At 43.2% G+C, this 27,500-nt stretch overlaps 1 protein-coding gene across 1 annotated transcript in view; it reads right to left on the bottom strand.

The window, feature by feature from the left end:
- Positions 1-27,500, bottom strand: part of LOC109878472 (high affinity cAMP-specific and IBMX-insensitive 3',5'-cyclic phosphodiesterase 8A-like) — a 155,985-nt gene that overhangs the window by 32,817 nt on the left and 95,668 nt on the right. The window contains exons 3-9 of the mRNA XM_031812409.1: positions 22,034-22,224; positions 15,496-15,552; positions 10,944-10,998; positions 9,803-9,891; positions 5,732-5,810; positions 1,180-1,319; positions 1,099-1,102 (exon numbers count right to left, since the gene is read on the bottom strand). Coding sequence (XP_031668269.1) covers positions 1,099-1,102; positions 1,180-1,319; positions 5,732-5,810; positions 9,803-9,891; positions 10,944-10,998; positions 15,496-15,552; positions 22,034-22,224 — 615 coding nt within the window. The remainder of the gene's footprint in view (positions 1-1,098; positions 1,103-1,179; positions 1,320-5,731; positions 5,811-9,802; positions 9,892-10,943; positions 10,999-15,495; positions 15,553-22,033; positions 22,225-27,500) is intronic.

Here is a 27,500-nt window from a genome sequence, read left to right as displayed (position 1 = left end):
GGTTGCAAGTTCAAATCCCCGAGCTGACCAAGGTACAATCTGTCGTTCTCCCCCTGAACAGGCAGTTAACCCACTGTTCCTAGGCCGTCATTGAAAATAAGAATTTGTTCTTAACTGACTGCCTAGTTAAATTAAAGGTTTATAAAAAAAAAATCACAGAAATCTACGGCAATCTATCAGAACTTTAATAATTTATACTTGAATACTTTAAACAATGTATTAGTGTATAATATAACTCTTTATATCTGTGTCTATATTGTCCATGACTTTCAAGCTGATGGACCAGATGGTTCAAGAGAAAATAGTCACATTAATGGAGAAATAAAACCATCGAATCAACAACGGCTTTATTTTAAATGAACTCTGAAACTCCTCCAACTATTGACTATCTTCACCTAACCACCACCAGTTTGACCCCAACACATTGTCAACAAATACACGTTGAAATAGACACATAAATAACAGTGTGTAAACAACAACAATAATAATAATAACAACAATAAAGGATATTTAGATAATGTTTTTTACAGCTTTGTCCTTCTATTTAATTTTAAAATATTTTAAAACCATCTTATTTAATTATTTCATTTATTTTACATGTGATATTTACATTTACATGTGCCACTAGAGATGTCGTGTGATAGATGACATAAAATCCACGAAATTCTGGTTGTTTACTGGTAAATTTTCCAGTAATATACCCTTCTGTTTGCAGCCTTATGTGATCCTCAGGGGAATTGAACCAACAACATGCCGTCCCGCTCTCACCAACTGAACCGTCCAGGACCAATAACAAAAGTCTGTGGTCTATAATATGTTATAATGAAGAAGTCAATCCAGAGTTCTGATCACCTCAACGCGGGGTCATCCTGAGGCATATCAAACAATAACCACACCCTTTACGGGGCAGGAGAGAACCAAATGGCGTCCAGTCAGGTTGTTTCATGTGAGACACCCCTGGTGTGGTGTCTGAGGTTCAAAAAGGCAGTTTCCTACTGTTCCTCTGTCTGCCTGTGACCTTCTCTGTCTCTGTACTCACACCACAACCCAGCCAGCATCCAGTGTCTCATCTCACTGCATGAAAAAGGCTTTTCTGACCGAGCTGAGGGGGGTCAACACACACCTGATATCATAGAGCTGTTATAAGGCCTGGAAATGAACAGATAGATACACACTCACCTTTCCTTCCGTATGCAGGAGTTTATGGTTTCAAGGAGATCAGGCTTATTCTTTTCACTTTTAGGCACTTCTGTTATTTCCTTCCCTATTAGTTCACCTTGCTGGTAACCCATGATGCTCTCGTAGGCAGGGTTCACATACTGTAGAGGAGAGAGACAGGGAGAGAGGGGGGAGACGGGAGAGAGGGGGGAGACGGGGAGAGAGGGAAGAGAGGGGGGAGACGGGGAGAGATACATCAAAAACTGAGAATTCAGGCATTAGAGATCACTAACAACACTAGCATAGAGTCTAACAACACTAGCATCACACACAGTCCTGTGAGGTTAGCTTAGCTCAGCTAGCATAGCTCTTCACAACAGCATCACACACAGTCCTGTGAAGTTAGCTTAGCTCAGCTAGCATAGCTCTTCACAACAGCCATCACACACAGTCCTGCGAAATTAGCTTAGCTCAGCTAGCATAGCTCTTCACACTAGCATCACACACAGTTCTGTGAGGTTAGCTTAGCCTCAGCTAGCATAGCTCGTCACAACAGTATCACACACAGTCCTGTGAAGTTAGCTTAGCTCAGCTAGCATAGCTCTTCACAACAGCATCACACAGTTCCTGACAGGACAGACAGATTTCACATAGAGAGAGAACATGATAACACTGCTGGAGATGCTCTGTGTCTGTAGATCTGTCTGTAGCTGTCTCTCTGTCTGTAGCTGTCTCTCTGTCTGTAGCTGTCTCCTCTGTCTGTAGATGTCTCTCTGTCTGTAGCTGTCTCTCTATCTGTGTCTCTGTCTGTAGCTGTCTCTCTGTCTGTAGCTGTCTCTCTATCTGTGTCTCTATCTGTAGCTGTCTCTCTGTCTGTAGCTGTCTCTCTGTCTCTAGCTGTCTCTCTATCTGTTGTCTCTGTCTGTAGCTGTCTCTCTGTCTGTAGCTGTCTCTCTATCTGTGTCTCTGTCTGTAGCTGTCTCTCTGTCTGTAGCTGTCTCTCTGTCTCTAGCTGTCTCTCTGTCTGTAGCTGTCTCTCTGTCTGTAGCTGTCTCTCTGTCTGTAGCTGTCTCTCTATCTGTGTCTCTGTCTGTAGCTGTCTCTCTGTCTGTAGCTGTTCTCTCTATCTGTGTCTCTGTCTGTAGCGGTCTCTCTGTACTGTAGCCGGTCCTCTGTCTGTAGCTGTCTCTCTGTCTGTAGCTGTCTCTCTGTCTGTAGCGTCTCTCTGTCTGTAGCTGTCTCTCTGTCTGTAGCTGTCTCTCTATCTGTGTCTCTGTCTGTAGCTGTCTCTCTGTCTGTAGCTGTTTCTCTGTCTGTTAGCTGTCTCGTCTATCTGTGTCTGGTCTGTAGCTTGTCTCTATCTGGTCTCTGTCTGTAGCTGTGTCTCTGTCTGTAGCTGTCTCTCTGTCTGTAGCTGTCTCTCTGTCTGTAGCTGTCTCTCTGTCTGTAGCTGTCTCTCCTGTCTGTAGCTGTCTCTCTGTCTGTACTTCTCTCTGTCTCTAGCTGTCTCTCTGTCTCTAGCTGTCTCTCTGTCTCTAGCTGTCTCTCTATCTGTCTCTCTGTCTGTAGCTGTCTCTCTGTCTGTAGCTGTCTCTCTATCTGTGTCTCTGTCTGTAGCTGTCTCTCTGTCTGTAGCTGTCTCTCTGTCTCTAGCTGTCTCTCTGTCTGTAGCTGTCTCTCTATCTGTGTCTCTGTCTGTAGCTGTCTCTCTGTCTGTAGCTGTCTCTCTATCTGTCTCTCTGTCTCTAGCTGTCTCTCTGTCTGTAGCTGTCTCTCTATCTGTGTCTCTGTCTGTAGCTGTCTCTCTGTCTGTAGCTGTCTCTCTATCTGTGTCTCTGTCTGTAGCTGTGTCTCTGTCTGTAGCTGTCTCTCTAGCTCTGTCTGTAGCTGTCTCTCTGTCTGTAGCTGTGTCTCTGTCTGTAGCTGTCTCTCTAGCTCTGTCTGTAGCTGTCTCTCTGTCTGTAGCTGTGTCTCTGTCTGTAGCTGTGTCTCTGTCTGTAGCGGTTGTCTCTGTCTGTCGCCGTGTCGGTAGCCATGTCTCTAGCTGTGGCGGTGTCTGTTGCTGTGTCTGCTGCGGTGTCTGTTGCTGTGTCTCCAGCTGTGCCTGTGCTGTGTCTGTTGCGGTTGTCTGTGGCTGTGCCCCCAGCTGTGTCTGTTGCGGTGTCTGTGTCTGTAGCTGTGTCTGTAGCTGTGTCTGTTGCGGGTGTCTGTGTCTGTAGCTGTGTCCTCTAGCGGTGTCCGTAGCTGTGTCTGTTGCTGTGTCTCTAGCTGTGTCTGTTGCGGTGTCTGTGTCCGTAGCTGTGTCTCTAACTGTGTCTCTAGCTGTGTCTGTTGCTGTGTCTGCTGCTGTGTCTTCTGCGGTGTTTGCTGCGGTGTCTGCTGCGGTGTCTGCGGCGGTGTCTGTAGCTGTGGCTGTAGCTGTGTCTGTACAGTGCCTTGCGAAAGTATTCGGCCCCCTTGAACTTTGCGACCTTCTGCCACATTTCAGGATTCAAACATAAAGATATAAAACGGTATTTTTTTGTGAAGAATCAACAACAAGTGGGACACAATCATGAAGTGGAACGACATTTATTGGATATTTCAACTTTTTTAACAAATCAAAAACTGAAAAATTGGGTGTGCAAAATTATTCAGCCCCCTTAAGTTAATACTTTGTAGCGCCACCTTTGCTGCGATTACAGCTGTAAGTCGCTTGGGGTATGTCTCTATCAGTTTTGCACATCGAGAGACTGACATTATTTCCCATTCCTCCTTGCAAAACAGCTCGAGCTCAGTGAGGTTGGATGGAGAGCATTTGTGAACAGCAGTTTTCAGTTCTTTCCACAGATTCTCGATTGGATTCAGGTCTGGACTTTGACTTGGCCATTCTAACACCTGGATATGTTTATTTTTGAACCATTCCATTGTAGATTTTGCTTTATGTTTTGGATCATTGTCTTGTTGGAAGACAAATCTCCGTCCCAGTCTCAGGTCTTTTGCAGACTCCATCAGGTTTTCTTCCAGAATGGTCCTGTATTTGGCTCCATCCATCTTCCCATCAATTTTAACCATCTTCCCTGTCCCTGCTGAAGAAAAGCAGGCCCAAACCATGATGCTGCCACCACCATGTTTGACAGTGGGGATGGTGTGTTCAGGGTGATGAGCTGTGTTGCTTTTACGCCAAACATAACGTTTTGCATTTTTGCCAAAAGTTCAATTTTGGATTCATCTGACCAGAGCACCTTCTTCCACATGTTTGGTGTGTCTCCCAGGTGGCTTGTGGCAAACTTTAAACTACACTTTTTATGGATATCTTTAAGAAATGGCTTTCTTCTTGCCACTCTTCCATAAAGGCCAGATTTGTGCAATATACGACTGATTGTTGTCCTATGGACAGAGTCTCCCACCTCAGCTGTAGATCTCTGCAGTTCATCCAGAGTGATCATGGGCCTCTTGGCTGCATCTCTGATCAGTCTTCTCCTTGTATGAGCTGAAAGTTTAGAGGGACGGCCAGGTCTTGGTAGATTTGCAGTGGTCTGATACTCCTTCCATTTCAATATTATCGCTTGCACAGCGCTCCTTGGGATGTTTAAAGCTTGGGAAATCTTTTTGTATCCAAATCCGGCTTTAAACTTCTTCACAACAGTATCTCGGACCTGCCTGGTGTGTTCCTTGTTCTTCATGATGCTCTCTGCGCTTTTAACGGACCTCTGAGACTATCACAGTGCAGGTGCATTTATACGGAGACTTGATTACACACAGGTGGATTGTATTTATCATTTATCATGTATTTATCATCATTAGTCATTTAGGTCAACATTGGATCATTCAGAGATCCTCACTGAACTTCTGGAGAGAGTTTGCTGCACTGAAAAGTAAAGGGGCTGAATAATTTTGCACGCCCAATTTTTCAGTTTTTGATTTGTTAAAATTTTGAAATATCCAATAAATGTCGTTCCACTTCATGATTGTGTCCCACTTGTTGTTGATTCTTCACAAACAAATACAGTTTTATATCTTTATGTTTGAAGCCTGAAATGTGGCAAAAGGTCGCAAAGTTCAAGGGGGCCGAATACTTTCGCAAGGCACTGTAGCTGTGTCTCTAGCTGTGTTGGTTGCTGTGTCTGTTGCTGTGTCCGCTGCGGTGTCTGTTGCTGTGTCTGTTGCTGTGTCTGTTGCTGTGTCTGTTGCTGTGTCCGCTGCGGTGTCTGTTGCTGTGTATGTTGCTGTGTCTGTTGCGGTGTCTGCTGCGGTGTCTGTTGCTGTGTCGGTTGCTGTGTCTGTGGCTGTGTTTGTGGCTGTGCCTGTAGCTGTTGCTGTGTCTCTAACTGTGTCCGTAGCCGTGTCTGTAGCTGCGGCACTAGCTGTGTCTGTTGCTGTGGCTGTGCCTGTGGCTGTGCCTGTAGCTGTGTCTGTAGCTGTGTCTGTTGCTGCCCTTTTTCTGACCCTGCAAATTGAAAATCCCAATGTGGCCCTCGAGCCAAAACGTTCCCCCACCCCTACCTTAGTGCTTCCATCTGTAGACTGTTTGGTTGAGAATAAACAACAGACCATTCTTTAGTAAAACTAATGGAAACTAATGAAAACCCACCTGAATGACTTGATCCTCATTGGTGATCTCTATGGCCTCCTGGCTCTGCTCCAATGCTGTGAAGATAGCATTACACGCCCTAGGAAAGAGAGGGAGGGGGAGGGAGGGAGAGCAGGGATGGAGATGGGGAAGGAGGGCGATGGGAGAGGGAGAAGGAGGGAGGGAGAGCAGGGATGGAGAGTGGGAAGGAGAGCATGAGAGAGGGAGGGAGGGAGGGAGGGAGGGAGGGAGGGAGGGAGGGAGGGAGGGAGGGAGGGAGGGAGGGAGGGAGGGAGGGAGGGAGGGAGGGAAGAGAGATAGGGAGGGAGGGAAGAGAGATTGGGAGGGAGGGAGAGATAGGGAGGGAGGGAGAGATTGGGAGGGAGGGAGATAGGGGGGGAGGGAGATAGGGAGGGAGGGAGATAGGGAGGGAGGGAGATAGGGAGGGAGGGAGGGAGATAGTTGAAATGCACCTCTGAATGTAGAACAGGAGCTAGATTTAGACATGGGTACAGTACATAGCTGTAGAAAGAACATTCTACATTTTTAATCACACTCCACCATTATTACAGGATTTCGGGCCAGCCTTGAGTGGATTTATTTATTTTTATTTAACCTTTATTTAACTAGGCAAGTCAGCTAAGAACAAATACTTATTTACAATGACGGCCTACCAAAAGGCAAAAGACCTCCTGCGGGGACGAGGTCCTGGGATTTAACATAAATACAATATAAATATAGGACAAAACACACATCACAACAAGAGAGACACAACAACACGACATAAAGAGAGACCTAAAGACAACAACTTAGCAAGAGAACAACACATCACAACACAGAATAGTAGCAACACAACATAACAACAACATGGTAGCAACACAACATAACAACAACATGGTAGCAACACAACATAACAACATGGTAGCATCACAACAACAACATGGTAGCAGCATAACATGGTAGCAACACAACAACAACATGGTAGCATCACAACATAACAACAACATGGTAGCATCACAACATGGTAGCAACACAACATAACAACAACATGGTAGCAACACAACATAACAACAACATGGTAGCATCACAACATAACAACAACATGGTAGCATCACAACATGGTAGCAACACAACACAACAACAACATGGTAGCAACACAACATAACAACAACATGGTAGCATCACAACATGGTAGCAACACAACATAACAACAACATGGTAGCAACACAACATAACAACAACATGGTAGCAACACAACATAACAACAACATGGTAGCAACACAACATAACAACAACATGGTAGCAACACAACATAACAACAACATGGTAGCATCACAACATGGTAGCATCACAACATGGTAGCAACACAACATGGCATCAACATGGTGGCAACACAACATGGTAGCAACACAACATGGTAGAAACACAACATGGCATCAACATGGTAGAATCACAACATAACATCATGGTAGAATCACAACATAACAACAACATGGTAGCAGCACAACATGGTAGCAACACAACATGGCAACAACATGGTAGCAACACAACATGGTAGCAACACAACATGGTAGCAACACAACATGGCAACAACATGGTAGCAACACAACATGGTAACAACACAACATGGCAACAAGATGGTAGCAACACAACATAACAACAAGATGGTAGCAACACAACATGGTAGCAACACAACATAACAACAACATGGTAGCAACACAACATGACAACAACAAGGTAGCAACGCAACATGACAACAACATGGTAGCAACACAACATAACAACAACATGGTCGCAACATAACAACAACATGGTAGCAACACAACATGGTAGCAACACAACATAACAACAACATGGTAGCAACACAACATAACAACAACATGGTAGCAACACAACATGACAACAACATGGTAGCAACACAACATAACAACAACATGGTAGCAACACAACATGGCAGCAGCAGAAAACATGGTAGAAACATTACTGGGCTAACAGACAACAGCACAAAGGGGAAGAAGGTAGAGACAACAACACATCACACAAAGCAGCTATGGGTATGTGTCTTCTCTATGAGCTGGTTATACTTTGGACACTAGATGAGATGCTTGGTGAGACACAGCTCAGATAGATGAGATACTTAGTGAGACACAGCTCACATAGATGAGATGCTTGGTGAGACACAGCTCACATAGATGAGATACTTGGTGAGACACAGCTCAGATAGATGAGATACTTGGTGAGACACAGCTCAGATAGATGAGATGCTTGGTGAGACACAGCTCACATAGGTGAGATACTTGGTGAGACACAGCTCACATAGATGAGATACTTGGTGAGACACAGCTCAGACAGATGAGATGCTTGGTGAGACACAGCTCACATAGATTAGATGCTTGGTGAGACACAGCTCACATAGATGAGATGCTTGGTGAGACACAGCTCAGACAGATGAGATGCTTGGTGAGACACAGCTCACATAGATGAGATACTTGGTGAGACACAGCTCAGACAGATGAGATGCTTGGTGAGAAACAGCTCACATAGATGAGATGCTTGGTGAGACACAGCTCACACAGATGAGATGCTTGGTGAGACACAGCTCAGATAGATGAGATGCTTGGTGAGACACAGCTCACACAGATGAGATGCTTGGTGAGACACAGCTCACACAGATGAGATGCTTGGTGAGACACAGCTCAGATAGATGAGATGCTTGGTGATACACAGCTCAGATAGATGAGATGCTTGGTGAGACACAGCTCAGATAGATGAGATACTTGGTGAGACACAGCTCAGATAGATGAGATGCTTGGTGAGACACAGCTCAGATAGATGAGATACTTGGTGAGACACAGCTCAGATAGATGAGATACTTGGTGAGACACAGCTCAGATAGATGAGATGCTTGGTGAGACACAGCTCAGATAGATGAGATACTTGGTGAGACACAGCTCAGATAGATGAGATACTTGGTGAGACTCAGCTCAGATAGATGAGATACTTGGTGAGACACAGCTCAGATAGATGAGATACTTGGTGAGACACAGCTCAGATAGATGAGATACTTGGTGAGACACAGCTCAGATAGATGAGATACTTGGTGAGACACAGCTCAGACAGATGAGATACTTGGTGAGACACAGCTCAGATAGATGAGATGCTTGGTGAGACACAGCTCAGATAGATGAGATACTTGGTGAGACACAGCTCAGATAGATGAGATACTTGGTGAGACACAGCTCAGATAGATGAGATACTTGGTGAGACACAGCTCAGATAGATGAGATACTTGGTGAGACACAGCTCAGATAGATGAGATACTTGGTGAGACACAGCTCAGATAGATGAGATACTTGCATATTATGTGAATGGTCTCACTGTGTCTCCTTGAAGAACTGAGGCTGAAACTAACTGTTCACCATGACCTATGTAGTTTTCTGTCAAGCTCCTCTGCCTCCCCAGCCCTTCGCTGGTAAACGGATAGTTGGGGATTTTGGCAATGCTAGCTGTTCCCATAGACTTCCAGTCATTGCGCTAACGCTAGTTAGCAACTTCCACCAAACTGCTCGCAGCGACATAAAAATGGTATCCGTGAATTAACTCTGAGGAAGTCCATAAAGGGCCTCATTGCCAAAATCCCAAACTATGCCTTTATTATTCACCTCAGTTTGAACTGTGCCCTTACTGCACGTGTGTGTGTGTGTGTGTGTGTGTGTGTGTGTGTGTGTATATGTGTGTGTGTGGTTGTGTGTGTGGTTGTGTGTGTGATTGTGTGTGTGTGTGATTGTGTGTGTGTGTGTGTGTGATTGTGTGTGTGTGGTTGTGTATGTGGTTGTGTGTGTGATTGTGTGTGTGTGTGTGTGTGTGTGTGTGTGTGTGTGTGATTGTGTGTGTGTGTGGTTGTGTGTGTGTGATTGTGTGTGGTGTGTGTGTGTGTGCGGTTGTGTGTGGTTGTGTGTATGTGATTGTGTGTGTGTGTGTGTGTGTGAGTGTGTATGTGATTGTGTGATTGTGTGTGTGTGTGTGTATGTGATTGTGTGTGTGTGTGTGTGTGTGTGTGTGATTGTGTGTGTGTGTGTGTGTGTGTCTCACCTCAGTTTGAACTGAGCCAGAACTTCTCCACGCTCCAGCTGCAGCAGCTCATTGTAACAGGCCATCGTGTTGGTGTTCTCCACATATCTCTATAGAGTTAGAGGTCAGAGGTTAAACACAGTGTTTATCCATCTGCATCCCAATAGTGCACTACCTTTTTTGACCAGGGCCCATAGGGAATAGGGTGCTGTTTATAGACCAGGGCCCATAGGGAATAGGGTGCTGTGTATAGACCAGGGCCCATAGGGAATAGGGTGCTGTGTATAGACCAGGGCCCATAGGGAAGAGGGTGCTGTTTATAGACCAGGGCCCATAGGGAATAGGGTGCTGTGTATAGACCCGGCCCATAGGGAATAGGGTGCTGTGTATAGACCAGGGCCCATAGGGAATAGGGTGCTGTTTATAGACCAGGGCCCATAGGGAATAGGGTGCTGTGTATAGACCAGGGCCCATAGGGAATAGGGTGCTGTGTATAGACCAGGGCCCATAGGGAATAGGGTGCTGTTTACAGACCAGGGCCCATAGGGAATAGGGTGCTGTTTATAGACCAGAGCCCTATTCCCTATATAATGGTACTACTTCAGACCAGAGCCCTATTCCCTATATAGTGGTACTACTATAGACCAGAGTCCTATTCCCTATATAGTGCACTACTTTAGACCAGAGCTCTATTCCCTATATAGTGGTACTACTATAGACCAGAGCCCTATTCCCTATATAGTGGTACTACTATAGACCAGAGTCCTATTCCCCATATAGTGGTACTACTATAGACCAGAGCCCTATTCCCTATATAGTGGCACTACTTTAGACCAAAGCTCTATTCCCTATATAGTGGTACTACTATAGACCAGAGCCCTATTCCCTATATAGTACACTACTTTAGACCAGGGCCCTATTCCCTATATAGTGGTACTACTATAGACCAGAGCCCTATTCCCTATATAGTGGTACTACTATAGACCAGAGCCCTATTCCCTATATAGTGGTACTACTATAGACCAGAGCCCTATTCCCTATATAGTGGTACTACTATAGACCAGAGCCCTATTCCCTATATAGTGGTACTACTATGAGTGTGGTGTGGGGATGACTGTGTGTGTGGTGTGTGTTGGTGTGTGTGTGTGTGTGTTTCACTCACCCTATTAAAGCCAGATTTGATAAGGGGCATCACTGAGGCCTCCTCCCTGTCCGGCCTACAACAACAAACACCAAAAAGATCAACAAAACCATTGACTGGTATATAGATGGAGACTATGATCATATTGACTGGTATATAGATGGAGACTATGATCATATTGACTGGTATATAGATGAGACTATGATCATAGTGACTGGTATATAGATGGAGACTATGATCATAGTGACTGGTATATAGATGGAGACTATGATCATAGTGACTGGTATATAGATGGAGACTATGATCATAGTGACTGGTATATAGATGGAGACTATGATCATACTGACTGGTATATAGATGGAGACTATGATCATAGTGACTGGTATATAGATGGAGACTATGATCATAGTGACTGATATATAGATGGAGACTACACTCATAGTGACTGGTATATAGATGAGACTATGATCATAGTGACTGGTATATAGATGGAGACTATGATCATACTGACTGGTATATAGATGGAGACTATGATCATAGTGACTGGTATATAGATGGAGACTATGATCATAGTGACTGATATATAGATGGAGACTACACTCATAGTGACTGGTATATAGATGAGACTATGATCATAGTGACTGGTATATAGATGGAGACTATGATCATAGTGACTGGTATATAGCTGAGACTATGATCATAGTGACTGGTATATAGATGGAGACTATGATCATAGTGACTGGTATATAGATGGACACTATGATCATAGTGACTGGTATATAGATGGAGACTATGATCATAGTGACTGGTATATAGATGGAGACTATGATCATAGTGACTGGTATATAGATGGAGACTATGATCATAGTGGCTGGTATATAGATGGAGACTACACTCATAGTGACTGGTATATAGATGGAGACTACACTCAGTGACTGGTATATAGATGGAGACTATGATCATAGTGACTGGTATATAGATGGAGACTATGATCATAGTGACTGGTATATAGATGTACACTATGATCATAGTGACTGGTATATAGATGAGACTATGATCATAGTGACTGGTATATAGATGAGACTATGATCATAGTGACTGGTATATAGATGAGACTATGATCATAGTGACTGATATATAGATGAGACTATGATCATAGTGACTGATATATAGATGGAGACTACACTCATAGTGACTGGTATATAGATGGAGACTATGATCATAGTGACTGGTATATAGATGGAGACTATGATCATAGTGACTGGTATATAGATGGACACTATGATCATAGTGACTGGTATATAGATGAGACTATGATCATAGTGACGGGTATATAGATGGAGACTATGATCATAGTGACTGGTATATAGATGAGACTATGATCACAGTGACTGGTATATAGATGGAGACTATGATCATAGTGACTGGTATATAGATGGAGACTATGATCATAGTGACTGGTATATAGATGGAGACTATGATCATAGTGACTGGTATATAGATGGAGACTATGATCATAGTGACTGGTATATAGATGGAGACTATGATCATAGTGACTGGTATATAGATGGAGACTATGATCATAGTGACTGGTATATAGATGGAGACTATGACCATAGTGACTGGTATATAGATGTACACTATGATCATATTGACTGGTATATAGATGAGACTATGATCATAGTGACTGGTATATAGATGGAGACTATGATCATAGTGACTGGTATATAGATGGAGACTATGATCATAGTGACTGGTATATAGATGTACACTATGATCATATTGACTGGTATATAGATGAGACTATGATCATAGTGACTGGTATATAGATGAGACTATGGTCATAGTGACTGGTATATAGATGGAGACTACGCTCATAGTGACTGGTATATAGATGGAGACTACACTCAGTGACTGGTATATAGATGGAGACTATGATCATAGTGACTGGTATATAGATGAGTCTATGATCATAGTGACTGGTATATAGATGAACACTATGGTCATAGTGACTGGTATATAGATAGAGACTATGGTCATAGTGACTGGTATATAGATGCGACTATGATCACAGTGACTGTTATATAGGTGAGACTATGATCATAGTGACTGGTATATAGATGGGACTATGATCATAGTGACTGGTATATAGATGGAGACAACACTCATAGTGACTGGTATATAGATGAGACTATGATCATAGTGACTGGTATATAGATGAGACTATGATCATAGTGACTGGTATATAGATGAGACTATGATCATAGTGACTGGTATATAGATGGAGACTATGATCATACTGACTGGTATATAGATGGAGACTATGATCATACTGACTGGTATATAGATGTAGACTATGATCATAGTGACTGGTATATAGATGGAGACTATGATCATAGTGACTGGTATATAGATGGAGACTACACTCATAGTGACTGGTATATAGATGGAGACTACACTCAGTGACTGGTATATAGATGGAGACTATGATCATAGTGACTGGTATATAGATGGAGACTACACTCAGTGACTGGTATATAGATGGAGACTATGATCATAGCGACTGGTATATAGATGGAGACTATGATCATAGTGACTGGTATATAGATGGAGACTATGATCATAGTGACTGGTATATAGATGGAGACTATGATCATAGTGACTGGTATATAGATGGGACTATGATCATAGTGACTGGTATATAGATGAGACAATGATCATAGTGACTGGTATATAGATGAGACTATGATCATAGTGACTGGTATATAGATGAGACTATGATCATAGTGACTGGTATATAGATGGAGACTACACTCATAGTGACTGGTATATAGATGAGACTATGATCATAGTGACTGGTATATAGATGAGACTATGATCATGGTGACTGGTATATAGATGGAGACTATGATCATAGTGACTGGTATATAGATGGAGACTATGATCAGAGTGGCTGGTATATAGATGGAGACTACACTCATAGTGACTGGTATATAGATGGAGACTACACTCAGTGACTGGTATATAGATGGAGACTATGATCATAGTGACTGGTATATAGATGGAGACTACACTCAGTGACTGGTATATAGATGGAGACTATGATCATAGTGACTGGTATATAGATGGAGACTGTGATCATAGTGACTGGTATATAGATGGAGACTATGATCATAGTGACTGGTATATAGATGGGACTATGATCATAGTGACTGGTATATAGATGAGACAATGATCATAGTGACTGGTATATAGATGAGACTATGATCATACTGACTGGTATATAGATGAGACTATGATCATAGTGACTGGTATATAGATGAGACTATGATCATAGTGACTGGTATATAGATGAGACTACACTCATAGTGACTGGTATATAGATGGAGACTACGATCATAGTGACTGGTATATAGATGGAGACTATGATCATAGTGACTGGTATATAGATGGAGACTATGATCATACTGACTGGTATATAGATGGAGACTATGATCATAGTGACTGGTATATAGATGGAGACTATGATCATAGTGGCTGGTATATAGATGGAGACTACACGCATAGTGACTGGTATATAGATGGAGACTACACTCAGTGACTTGTATATAGATGGAGACTATGATCATAGTGACTGGTATATAGATGAGTCTATGATCATAGTGACTGGTATATAGATGAACACTATGGTCATAGTGACTGGTATATAGATAGAGACTATGGTCATAGTGACTGGTATATAGATGGGACTATGATCATAGTGACTGGTATATAGATGAGACAATGATCATAGTGACTGGTATATAGATGGAGACTATGATCATAGTGGCTGGTATATAGATGGAGACTACACTCATAGTGACTGGTATATAGATGGAGACTACACTCAGTGACTGGTATATAGATGGAGACTACACTCATAGTGACTGGTATATAGATGAACACTATGGTCATAGTGACTGGTATATAGATGAGTCTATGATCATAGTGACTGGTATATAGATGAACACTATGGTCATAGTGACTGGTATATAGATAGAGACTATGGTCATAGTGACTGGTATATAGATGGACACTATGATCATAGTGACTGGTATATAGATGGAGACTATGATCATAGTGACTGGTATATAGATGGAGACTATGATCACAGTGACTGGTATATAGATGCGACTATGATCACAGTGACTGTTATATAGGTGAGACTATGATCATAGTGACTGGTATATAGATGAGACTATGCTCATAGTGACCTGTATATAGATGAGACTATGATCATAGTGACTGGTATATAGATGCGACTATGATCATAGTGACTGGTATATAGATGGAGACTATGATCATAGTGACTGGTATATAGATGGAGACTACACTCATAGTGACTGGTATATAGATGAGACTATGATCATACTGACTGGTATATAGATGGAGACTATGATCATAGTGACTGGTATATAGATGGAGACTATGATCATAGTGACTGGTATATAGATGGAGACTATGATCATAGTGACTGGTATATAGATGGAGACTATCAGGACATAAAGAGAGGAGAGAGCAGAGGGAAACATACCTTTTTACTACAGCGACTATCACAGTGTTTTCTGAAGAGGTCACCGCCCTGATCGACCTGAAGGGAAAACAAAGACACACATTTATCATTAGGCCAGAAAACATACTGGTGGAAACTGCCACAGAGCCATCAAATCAATGGAGCAGGCCTAGACCTTCTGGTGCAGCTCTGATTCTCCCAGACCAAAGCTCTGTGTGCAGGATTGGTGCAGCTCCGTGAGCAGGCCTAGGCCCTGTGGTGCAGCTCCGTGAGCAGGCCTAGGCCCTGTGGTGCAGCTCTATGAGCAGGCCTAGGCCCTGTGGTGCAGCTCCATGAGCAGGACTAGGCCCTGTGGTGCAGCTCTGATTCTCCCAGACCAAAGCTCAGTGTGCAGGATTGGTGCAGCTTCGTGAGCAGGCCTAGGCCCTGTGGTGCAGCTCCGTGAGCAGGCCTAGGCCCTGTGGTGCAGCTCTATGAGCAGGCCTAGGCCCTGTGGTGCAGCTCCATGAGCAGGACTAGACCCTGTGGTGCAGCTCTGATTCTCCCAGACCAAAGCTCTGTGCGCAGGACTAGTACAGCTCTGTGAGCAGGCCTAGGCCCTGTGGTGCAGCTCCATGAGCAGGCCTAGGCCCTGTGGTGCAGCTCCACGAGCAGATCTTGGCCCAGTGAAAGAATGCAGTGTAGCAGTCGTGGTCATCTGGCTGTGGTTTCTCTTCAGCCAGTCACCATAAAGAAGCTTTAGTTCTCTACAGAGAGCCCTGCGTGTACACTGAACCTATAGACTGGCCAAGATGAATAAGGTTAACATACAGGCTACGGCCAGAGTCAATTAATGTTTGTAAACTTGTTTTTGGTTTGGGCCCGGGCTAAAGATAGAGTGGTGTGTGGAGGGGGGAGGAGGGGGGGGAGAGTTGTTGCTCGTTGAGAAGGGACCTGACTTCATCCAGGTAGCAGGGGACTGAGGTCTGAGGACAGGCACACCGCAGAAAACTAGAAAACCCATCGTTCCAATTTGGTAAACGCATCCAGTCAGTAAGGATGCTGCATTAGGATGCTGCATTAGGATGCTGCATTAGGATGCTGCATTAGGATACTGCATTAGGATGCTGCATTAGGATGCTGCATTAGGATGCTGCATCAGGATGCTGCATCAGGATGCTGCATTATATATAATAAAGGATTGTATTAGTTAATACTAAAGTAACCAACCAGCATAGTAACACACCAGCATAGTAACACACCAGCATAGTAACACACCAGCATAGTAACACACAGGCATAGTAACATACCATTATAGTAACATACCAGCATAGTAACACACCAGCATAGTAACCAACCAGCATAGTAACACACCAGCATAGTAACACACAGGCATAGTAACATACCATTATAGTAACATACCAGCATAGTAACACACCAGCATAGTAACACACCAGCATAGTAACATACCAGCATAGTAACACACCAGCATAGTAACACACAGGCATAGTAACATACCATTATAGTAACATACCAGCATAGTAACCAACCAGCATAGTAACATACCAGCATAGTAACACACCAGCATAGTAACACACAGGCATAGTAACATACCATTATAGTAACATACCAGCATAGTAACCAACCAGCATAGTAACACACCAGCATAGTAACCAACCAGCATAGTAACACACCAGCATAGTAACACACAGGCATAGTAACATACCATTATAGTTACATACCAGCATAGTAACACACCAGCATAGTAACACACCAGCATAGTAACATACCAGCATAGTAACACACCAGCATAGTAACACACAGGCATAGTAACATACCATTATAGTAACATACCAGCATAGTAACCAACCAGCATAGTAACACACCAGCATAGTAACCAACCAGCATAGTAACACACCAACATAGTAACACACCAGCATAGTAACACACAGGCATAGTAACATACCATTATAGTAACATACAAGCATAGTAACCAACCAGCATAGTAACACACCAGCATAGTAACCAACCAGCATAGTAACACACCAGCATAGTAACACACAGGCATAGTAACATACCATTATAGTAACATACAGGCATAGTAACATACCAGCATAGTAACATACCATTATAGTAACATACCAGCATAGTAACACACCAGCATAGTAACATACCAGCATAGTAACATACCAGCATAGTAACACACCAGCATAGTAACATACCAGCATAGTAACATACCAGCATAGTAACATACCAGCATAGTAACATACCATTATAGTAACACACCAGCATAGTAATATACCAGCATAGTAACACACCAGCATAGTAACATACCATTATAGTAACATACCAGCATAGTAACATACCAGCATAGTAACACACCAGCATAGTAACACACCAGCATAGTAACATAGCAGCATAGTAACATACCAGCATAGTAACATACCAGCATAGTAACACACCAGCATAGTAACATACCAGCATAGTAACACACCAGCATAGTAACACACCAGCATAGTACACACCAGCATAGTAACACACCAGCATAGTAACACACCAGCATAGTAACACACCAGCATAGTAACACACCAGCATAGTAACACACCAGCATAGTAACACACCAGCATAGTAACACACCAGCATAGTAACACACCAGCATAGTAACACACCAGCATAGTAACACACCAGCATAGTAACACACCAGCATAGTAACACACCAGCATAGTAACACACCAGCATAGTAACATAGCAGCATAGTAACACACCAGCATAGTAACATAGCAGCATAGTAACACACCAGCATAGTAACATACCAGCATAGTAACATACCAGCATAGTAACACACAGGCATAGTAACATACCAGCATAGTAACACACCAGCATAGTAACATACCAGCATAGTAACACACAGGCATAGTAACATACCAGCACAGTAACATACCAGCATAGTAACATACCAGCATAGTAACATACCAGCATAGTAACATATCAGCATAGTAACACACCAGCATAGTAACACACAGGCATAGTAACATACCAGCATAGTAACATACCAGCATAGTAACACACCAGCATAGTAACACACCAGCATAGTAACACACCAGCATAGTAACACACCAGCATAGTAACATACCAGCATAGTAACATACCAGCATAGTAACATACCAGCATAGTAACACACCAGCATAGTAACACACCAGCATAGTAACACACCAGCATAGTAGCATACCATTATAGTAACATACCATTATAGTAACACACCAGCATAGTAACACACCAGCATAGTAACACACCAGCATAGTAACATACCAGCACAGTAACACACCAGCATAGTAACACACCAGCATAGTAACATACCAGCATAGTAACATACCATTATAGTAACATACCAGCATAGTAACATACCAGCATAGTAACATACCAGCATAGTAACATACCATTATAGTAACATACCAGCATAGTAACATACCAGCATAGTAACACACCAGCATAGTAACATACCAGCATAGTAACACACCAGCATAGTAACCAACCAGCATAGTAACCAACCAGCATAGTAACACACCAGCATAGTAACACACCAGCATAGTAACACACCAGCATAGTAACATACCAGCATAGTAACACACCAGCATAGTAACACACCAGCATAGTAACATACCGGCATAGTAACATACCGGCATAGTAACATACCAGCATAGTAACACACCAGCATAGTAACCAACCAGCATAGTAACCAACCAGCATAGTAACACACCAGCATAGTAACACACCAGCATAGTAACATACCAGCATAGTAACACACAGGCATAGTAACATACCAGCATAGTAACATACCAGCATAGTAACATACCAGCATAGTAACACACAGGCATAGTAACATACCAGCATAGCAACATATACCTAACCTACTGATATAACGTACCAGCATATACCTAACCTACTGATATAACATATACCTAACCTACTGATATAACATATACCTAACCTACTGATATAACATACCAGCATATACCTACCCTACTGATATAACATATACCTAACCTACTGATAGAACAAGGTAACGTACCAGCATATACCTAACCTACTGATATAACGTACCAACATATACCTGACCTACTGATATAACAAGGTAACATACCAGCATATATCTAACCTACTGATATAACATACCAGCATATACCTAACCTACTGATAGAACAAGGTAACGTACCAGCATATACCTAACCTACTGATATAATGTACCAGCATATACCTAACCTACTGATATAACATATACCTACCCTACTGATATAACATATACCTACCCTACTGATATAACATACCAGCATATACCTACCCTACTGATATAACATATACCTAACCTACTGATATAACGTACCAGCATATACCTAACCTACTGATATAACATATACCTAACCTACTGATAGAACATATACCTAACCTACTGATATAACATATACCTAACCTACTGATATAACGTACCAGCATATACCTAACCTACTGATATAACATATACCTAACCTACTGATATAACATATACCTAACCTACTGATATAACGTACCAGCATATACCTAACCTACTGATATAACATATACCTAACCTACTGATATAACATATACCTAACCTACTGATATAACATATACCTAACCTACTGATATAACGTACCAGCATATACCTAACCTACTGATATAACATATACCTAACCTACTGATATAACATATACCTAACCTACTGATATAACATACCAGCATATACCTAACCTACTGATATAACATATACCTAACCTACTGATATAACGTACCAGCATATACCTAACTACTGATATAACATATACCTAACCTACTGATATAACGTACCAGCATATACCTAACCTACTGATATAACATATACCTAACCTACTGATAGAACAAGGTAACGTACCAGCATATACCTAACCTACTGATATAACAAGGTAACATACCAGCATATATATAACCTACTGATATAACGTACCAGCATATACCTAACCTACTGATATAACAAGGTAACATACCAGCATATATATAACCTACTGATATAACATACCAGCATATACCTAACCTACTGATATAACGTACCAGCATATACCTAACCTACTGATATAACATATACCTAACCTACTGATAGAACAACGTACCAGCATATACCTACCCTACTGATACAACATACCAGCATATACCTACCCTACTGATATAACATATACCTAACCTACTGATATAACGTACCAGCATATACCTAACCTACTGATATAACATATACCTAACCTACTGATATAACATATACCTAACCTACTGATATAACATATACCTAACCTACTGATATAACATACCAGCATATACCTAACCTACTGATAGAACATATACCTAACCTACTGATATAACGTACCAGCATATACCTAACCTACTGATATAACATATACCTAACCTACTGATATAACATATACCTAACCTACTGATATAACATATACCTAACCTACTGATATAACATATACCTAACCTACTGATATAACGTACCAGCATATACCTAACCTACTGATATAACGTACCAGCATATACCTAACCTACTGATATAACGTACCAGCATATACCTAACCTACTGATATAACGTACCAGCATATACCTAACCTACTGATATAACGTACCAGCATATACCTAACCTACTGATATACGTACCAGCATATACCTAACCTACTGATATAACATATACCTAACCTACTGATATAACATATACCTAACCTACTGATATAACGTACCAGCATATACCTAACCTACTGATATAACATATACCTAACCTACTGATATAACATATACCTAACCTACTGATATAACGTACCAGCATATACCTAACCAACTGATATAACATATACCTAACCTACTGATATAACGTACCAGCATATACCTAACCTACTGATATAACATATACCTAACCTACTGATATAACATATACCTAACCTACTGATATAACATATACCTAACCTACTGATATAACGTACCAGCATATAACTAACCTACTGATATAACATATACCTAACCTACTGATATAACGTACCAGCATATACCTAACCTACTGATATAACATATACCTAACCTACTGATATAACATATACCTAACCTACTGATATAACGTACCAGCATATACCTAACCTACTGATATAACATATACCTAACCTACTGATATAACGTACCAGCATATACCTAACCTACTGATATAACATATACCTAACCTACTGATATAACATATACCTAACCTACTGATATAACGTACCAGCATATACCTAACCTACTGATATAACATATACCTAACCTACTGATATAACGTACCAGCATATACCTAACCTACTGATATAACATATACCTAACCTACTGATATAACATACCAGCATATACCTAACCTACTGATATAATGTACCAGCATATACCTAACCTACTGATATAACATATACCTAACCTACTGATATAACATATACCTAACCTACTGATATAACGTACCAGCATATACCTAACCTACTGATAGAACGACGTACCAGCATATACCTAACCTACTGATAGAACGACGTACCGGCATAGTGATTCAGCATCGAAGTATCTGGAATGTCTGTGGTCGATGATGACGAGGTCGTGGTGCTTTTCCTGGAAACACTCCAGCGCTGCCTCTGGCGTCCTCGCCACGTTACACCTGAAGTTGGCCTTCTCACACGCCCAGCAGAACCCATTATTCTGGCTGTCCTCTTTGGCAAATACTAACAGTACCTGTAAGGGGAGAGGTTAGAGGTTAAAGGTCAAATACTAACAGTACCTGTAAGGGGAGAGGTTAGGGGTTAAAGGTCAAATACTAACAGTACCTGTAAGGGGAGAGGTTAGAGGTTAAAGGTCAAATACTAACTGTACCTGTAAGGGGAGAGGTTAAAGGTCAAATACTAACTGTACCTGTAAGGGGAGAGGTTAAAGGTTAAATACTAACTGTACCTGTAAGGGGAGACACTGTGCGCACACACAACCACACACAGTCAGTGAGTGTACACATCCTCCTACCAAGCAGCATACTTTCACATAACCCCTTGCTTGCATTAATCCATGGCTTTTAAGCGGCATCTAGGTTTCGCTGCGGCACGCACACACACACACACACACACACACACACACACACACACACACACACACACACACACACACAGAGAGAGAGAGAGAAGGCAGGTAGCTAGATGAGTCACTGGGCCTAACAGACGTCATCGTGGACCAGTTGGCAGGAGACACAATCAATGTACAGAATGGGAAGTTTGTTCAGCAGTCTCACGGTTTGCATCACAACTGCAAAATTGAGTTAAAGGTACAAAGACGTCTCTCTGTTCACTTAAAGTCCAGGAGGCCAGGAGCTAGGAGGCTAGGAGGCCAGGAGCTAGGAGTCCAGGAGCTAGGAGGCCCGGAGCTAGGAGGCCAGGAGCTAGGAGGCCAAGAGCTAGGAGGCCGGGAGCTAGGAGGCCGGGAGCTAGGAGGCCGGGAGCTAGGAGGTCGGGAGCTAGGAGGCCGGGAGCTAGGAGGCCGGGAGCTAGGAGCCCAGGAGCTAGGGGGCCAGGAGCTAGGAGGCCAGGAGCTAGGAGGCCAGGAGCTAGGAGGCCAGGAGCTAGGTGGCCCAGAGTTAGGAGGCTAGGAGCTAGGAGGCCAGGAGCTAGGAGGACATGAGCTAGGAGGACATGAGCTAGGAGGACGGGAGCTAGGAGGCCAGGAGCTAGGAGGGCAGGAGCTAGGAGGCCGGGAGATAGGAGGCCGGGAGCTAGGAGGACAGGAGCTAGGAGGCCGGGAGCTAGGAGGACAGGAGCTAGGAGGAAATGAGCTAGGAGGCCAGGAGCTAGGAGGCCGGGAGCTAGGAGGCCGGGAGCTAGGAGGCTAGGAGCTAGGAGGCCAGGAGCTAGGAGGACAGGAGCTAGGAGGACAGGAGGCCAGGAGCTAGGAGGACATGAGCTAGGAGGACAGGAGCTAGGAGGCCAGGAGCTAGGAGGCTAGGAGCTAGGAGGCCAGGAGCTAGGAGGCCGGGAGCTAGGAGGCCAGGAGCTAGGAGGAAATGAGCTAGGAGGCCGGGAGCTAGGAGGCCAGGAGCTAGGAGGCCGGGAGCTAGGAGGCCAGGAGCTAGGAGGCCAGGAGCTAGGAGGCCAGGAGTTAGGAGGACAGGAGGACAGGAGCTAGGAGGACAGGAGCTAGGAGGACAGGAGCTAGGAGGACAGGAGCTAGGAGGACATGAGTTAGGAGGACAGGAGCTAGGAGGACAGGAGCTAGGAGGACAGGAGCTAGGAGGACAGGAGCTAGGAGGACATGAGCTAGGAGGACAGGAGCTAGGAGGACAGGAGCTAGGAGGCCAGGAGCTAGGAGGACAGGAGCTAGTAGGACAGGAGCTAGGAGGCTAGGAGCTAGGAGGACAGGAGCTAGGAGGCCAGGAGCTAGGAGGCCAGGAGCTAGGAGGCCAGGAGCTAGGAGGCCAGGAGCTAGGAGGACAGGAGCTAGTAGGACAGGAGCTAGGAGGCTAGGAGCTAGGAGGACAGGAGCTAGGAGGACAGGAGCTAGGAGGCCAGGAGCTAGGAGGACAGGAGCTAGGAGGCCAGGAGCTAGGAGGAAATGAGCTAGTAGGACAGGAGCTAGGAGGCTAGGAGCTAGGAGGCCAGGAGCTAGGAGGCTAGGAGCTAGGAGGCTAGGAGGACAGGAGCTAGGAGGCCAAATATTTATCAAAAACCTACTTTTCAGTGGCAATTGATGAGACTATAACAGACAAAATAGTCCAACAAAATTTTTACAAAAATGATTTTTCATTTCAGTTCACTAAAACAAGACACAATTATCTTTGTGACTAAAATCTGACTACTAAGTGGACTGGATAACAGTTTTTGAAAAGATTGAAATCTTTTTAGTAATAAGCAAGATTTAAAATTAGCCGGACAGATGCAAAGCGCAGTTATAGTTCAGCAGTGGGAAGGAAGCATCAAACCCAGCACACACAGACTCAGCTGGTGAGCTGCAGGGGAGAAAGAGATGAGTGTGGGAAGACAGGCAGACTGGCTCCGCCTCCGATTTATACCCATCTCGCAGGCGACTTTTTTCGTTCACCTTTTAGCTAATAACTAGTCATCACCAGCCTTCTAGTTAGCTACCCTTTGTCTGGAGCTGCTTCAGGAAATTACAAACAATAGCAGCATTGAGTTTAATAGTAAAACAGTCTAACTATGTTTTTCTCTCCCTTGAATAGGTTATAGAAAAGTAGGCTGTCTGAAATTATAGTCTGGCCCTCCCAGTTTTCCCTCTGCATTTCATATACAGGATCCTTAGCCAACGTAGCCAAGTCTCCTTTTCCTCAGAGAAAACGTCTTGATTCGAGCCGGCGCTACGTTTTTTTTCTTTCTATAGTTATAGAAAGTCTATAAACCTTGTTCAGTCATGTTACCTCATTAACTAGCTATAGCTAACAACCTGGGGTGTGTTCAGTTGGACGCAACGTTTAGATAGAAATATGCTATGAAGAATAAACATGCCGATCTGACATGTTGAATAAGGAATAACAACGGCTCTATTCACGGAATTTCTATCTACAACGTTCGAGAAAGTTTTACAACTTGGCCTTGGAAACATTACCAGTAGCCTACTGAGTGTAGCCATGGTAACATTACCAGTAGCCTACTGAGTGTAGCCATGGTAACATTACCAGTAGCCTACTGAGTGTAGCCATGGTAACATTACCAGTAGCCTACTGAGTGTAGCCATGTTAACATTACCAGTAGCCTACTGAGTGTAGCCATGTTAACATTACCAGTAGCCTACTGAGTGTAGCCATGGAAACATTACCAGTAGCCTACTGAGTGTAGCCATGGTAACATTACCAGTAGCCTATTGAGCATAGCCATGGTAACATTACCAGTAGCCTATTGAGCATAGCCATGGTAACACCATATCTGACTGGGTTAATAACCCCTCTATATCTGACTGGGTTAATAACCCCTCTATATCTGACTGGGTTAATAACTCCTCTGTATCTGACTGGGTTAATAACCCCTCTGTATCTGACTGGGTTAATAACCCCTCTATATCTGACTGGGTTAATAACCCCTCTATATCTGACTGGGTTAATAACTCCTCTATATCTGACTGGGTTAATAACCCCTCTATATCTGACTGGGTTAATAACCCCTCTATATCTGACTGGGTTAATAACTCCTCTGTATCTGACTGGGTTAATAACCCCTCTATATCTGACTGGGTAAATAACTTCTCTTGTCACTACACTATATCTGACTGGGTAAATAACTTTATTTTGAGTTAATGGGGACCCACTGACTCAGACTTGAGCACTTGGACCAGAACTCGAGCACTGGGACTTGGACTTCAGCCATAGGGACTCGTGACTCAACCATTTCTAACTCAGGCATCGACTCGAGCACAGGAGACTTTGGATTCGATTCGGACAGACCGACAGACAGTTAAGGACAGACAGACAGTCAAGGACAGACCGACAGACAGTCAAGGACAGACCGACAGACAGTCAAGGACAGACCGACAGACAGTCAAGGACAGACCGACAGAGAAAGAAAGACAAAAGACAAGGCATTTAGTTGACTAAAATGTCCCCACTGTTTTCGTCATTTTGACAATAACTAGAGTAAATCATTATTCAAAAGACAAAAATGTGACTAAGACTTAAGGATATTTAAGACAAAATGACTAAGACTAGACTAAATCTGCGTGCGTAGTTGGGATGGCGGGATTTGCTGATTCATCCAGATGAATTGTCTGGCTTTAGTCACACTAACCCTTCACCTCATCCAGTCTCCTCTCAGACCAAATCAGGCCACATCAGAGCACACAAGGGGTTTCCCCTACGCACAGATCTACGATCAGCTTTAGCTTCCCCAATCCTGACCTTGATCATTAGTGGGGGGGAAATGCATCCTACTCTTACCAGGGCCCCTCTGGGCTCCAAGAAGGCCCAGCTAGCTAGCTAGCCTAGCATAACATTTATTTGAACCATATTCCATTTAAAAAGGCCCAGTTTGCCTAGCCTTACCAAAGATAATCTATTATATTGACAAGATAGCCGAGTGACCACTGTAACAATAGAAATACATGTCTTCCAAAATGGAAGGCAGGAGGAAGGAGGCAAAATCAGGTGGAACCATTCTAGCCAATGAGAGGTTGGATACGCGTGTGAACAGCAAGCACAACTCCAATATAGACCTATTTTTTTCAAAGTTTGAAAGTGCGTCCACTTATATCAGTGCACCCGTAACAACCAAACCATTACATAACATCTATTAGATCAAATAAACCTTACGTTGCAAACTAGCAATTACATTTTTTGTTGACCAAATTCGACACTCTCATTGAGTAAACCTTCTCGCTTCAACCCGTTCCTCTCTGGCCTTACCTAAGCCCAGCGCTAACACAAATCACTTTCTACTTCGGTCTAGCTAGCCTAGCTTAAACTAGCCTAACACAAACCATATTCCACCAAGGCCCAGCTACGTACCCTAGCCTAGTCTAACACAAATCACATTCCGCTTAGGTCCAGCTAGCCTAGCTTAGCCTAACACAAACCATGTAGTTTAGCCTAACACAAACCATTTTCAACTTAGGTCCAAATAGCCTAGCCTTGCCTAGCAGAGCGCCGCTAACATAAACTACATTCCACGTAGGTCCTGCTAGCCTAGTTTAGCGCTAACACAAACCATAATCCACTTATCTTCACACCCCTTGTCATTACAGGCAGCATACATATCCCAAGTAGTAGATGCATCATCGCAGAGCGATGGAGGCAGCTATGGAGGCAGGAATGCTGTCTGGAATTAGATGACAATTCCACAGTGGCATGTTGTTAGAAAAGTCAACATTCCTGCAGAGCCATGCAGGCAGACAGGAGGATTAGATATAGGTTATGTTATGTGGGCCCATGCCAGGTCCTCTCAGGTAGACTGCCTACAGACAGACAGACTGCCTACAGACAGAGACAGAGACAGAGACAGAGACAGACAGACAGACAGACAGACAGACAG

Source organism: Oncorhynchus kisutch, unplaced genomic scaffold (assembly GCF_002021735.2).
Source record: "Oncorhynchus kisutch isolate 150728-3 unplaced genomic scaffold, Okis_V2 Okis03b-Okis08b_hom, whole genome shotgun sequence".
In the NCBI taxonomy this organism is placed as follows: domain Eukaryota; kingdom Metazoa; phylum Chordata; class Actinopteri; order Salmoniformes; family Salmonidae; genus Oncorhynchus; species Oncorhynchus kisutch.
This window is presented reverse-complemented; position numbering and strand designations above follow the sequence as displayed.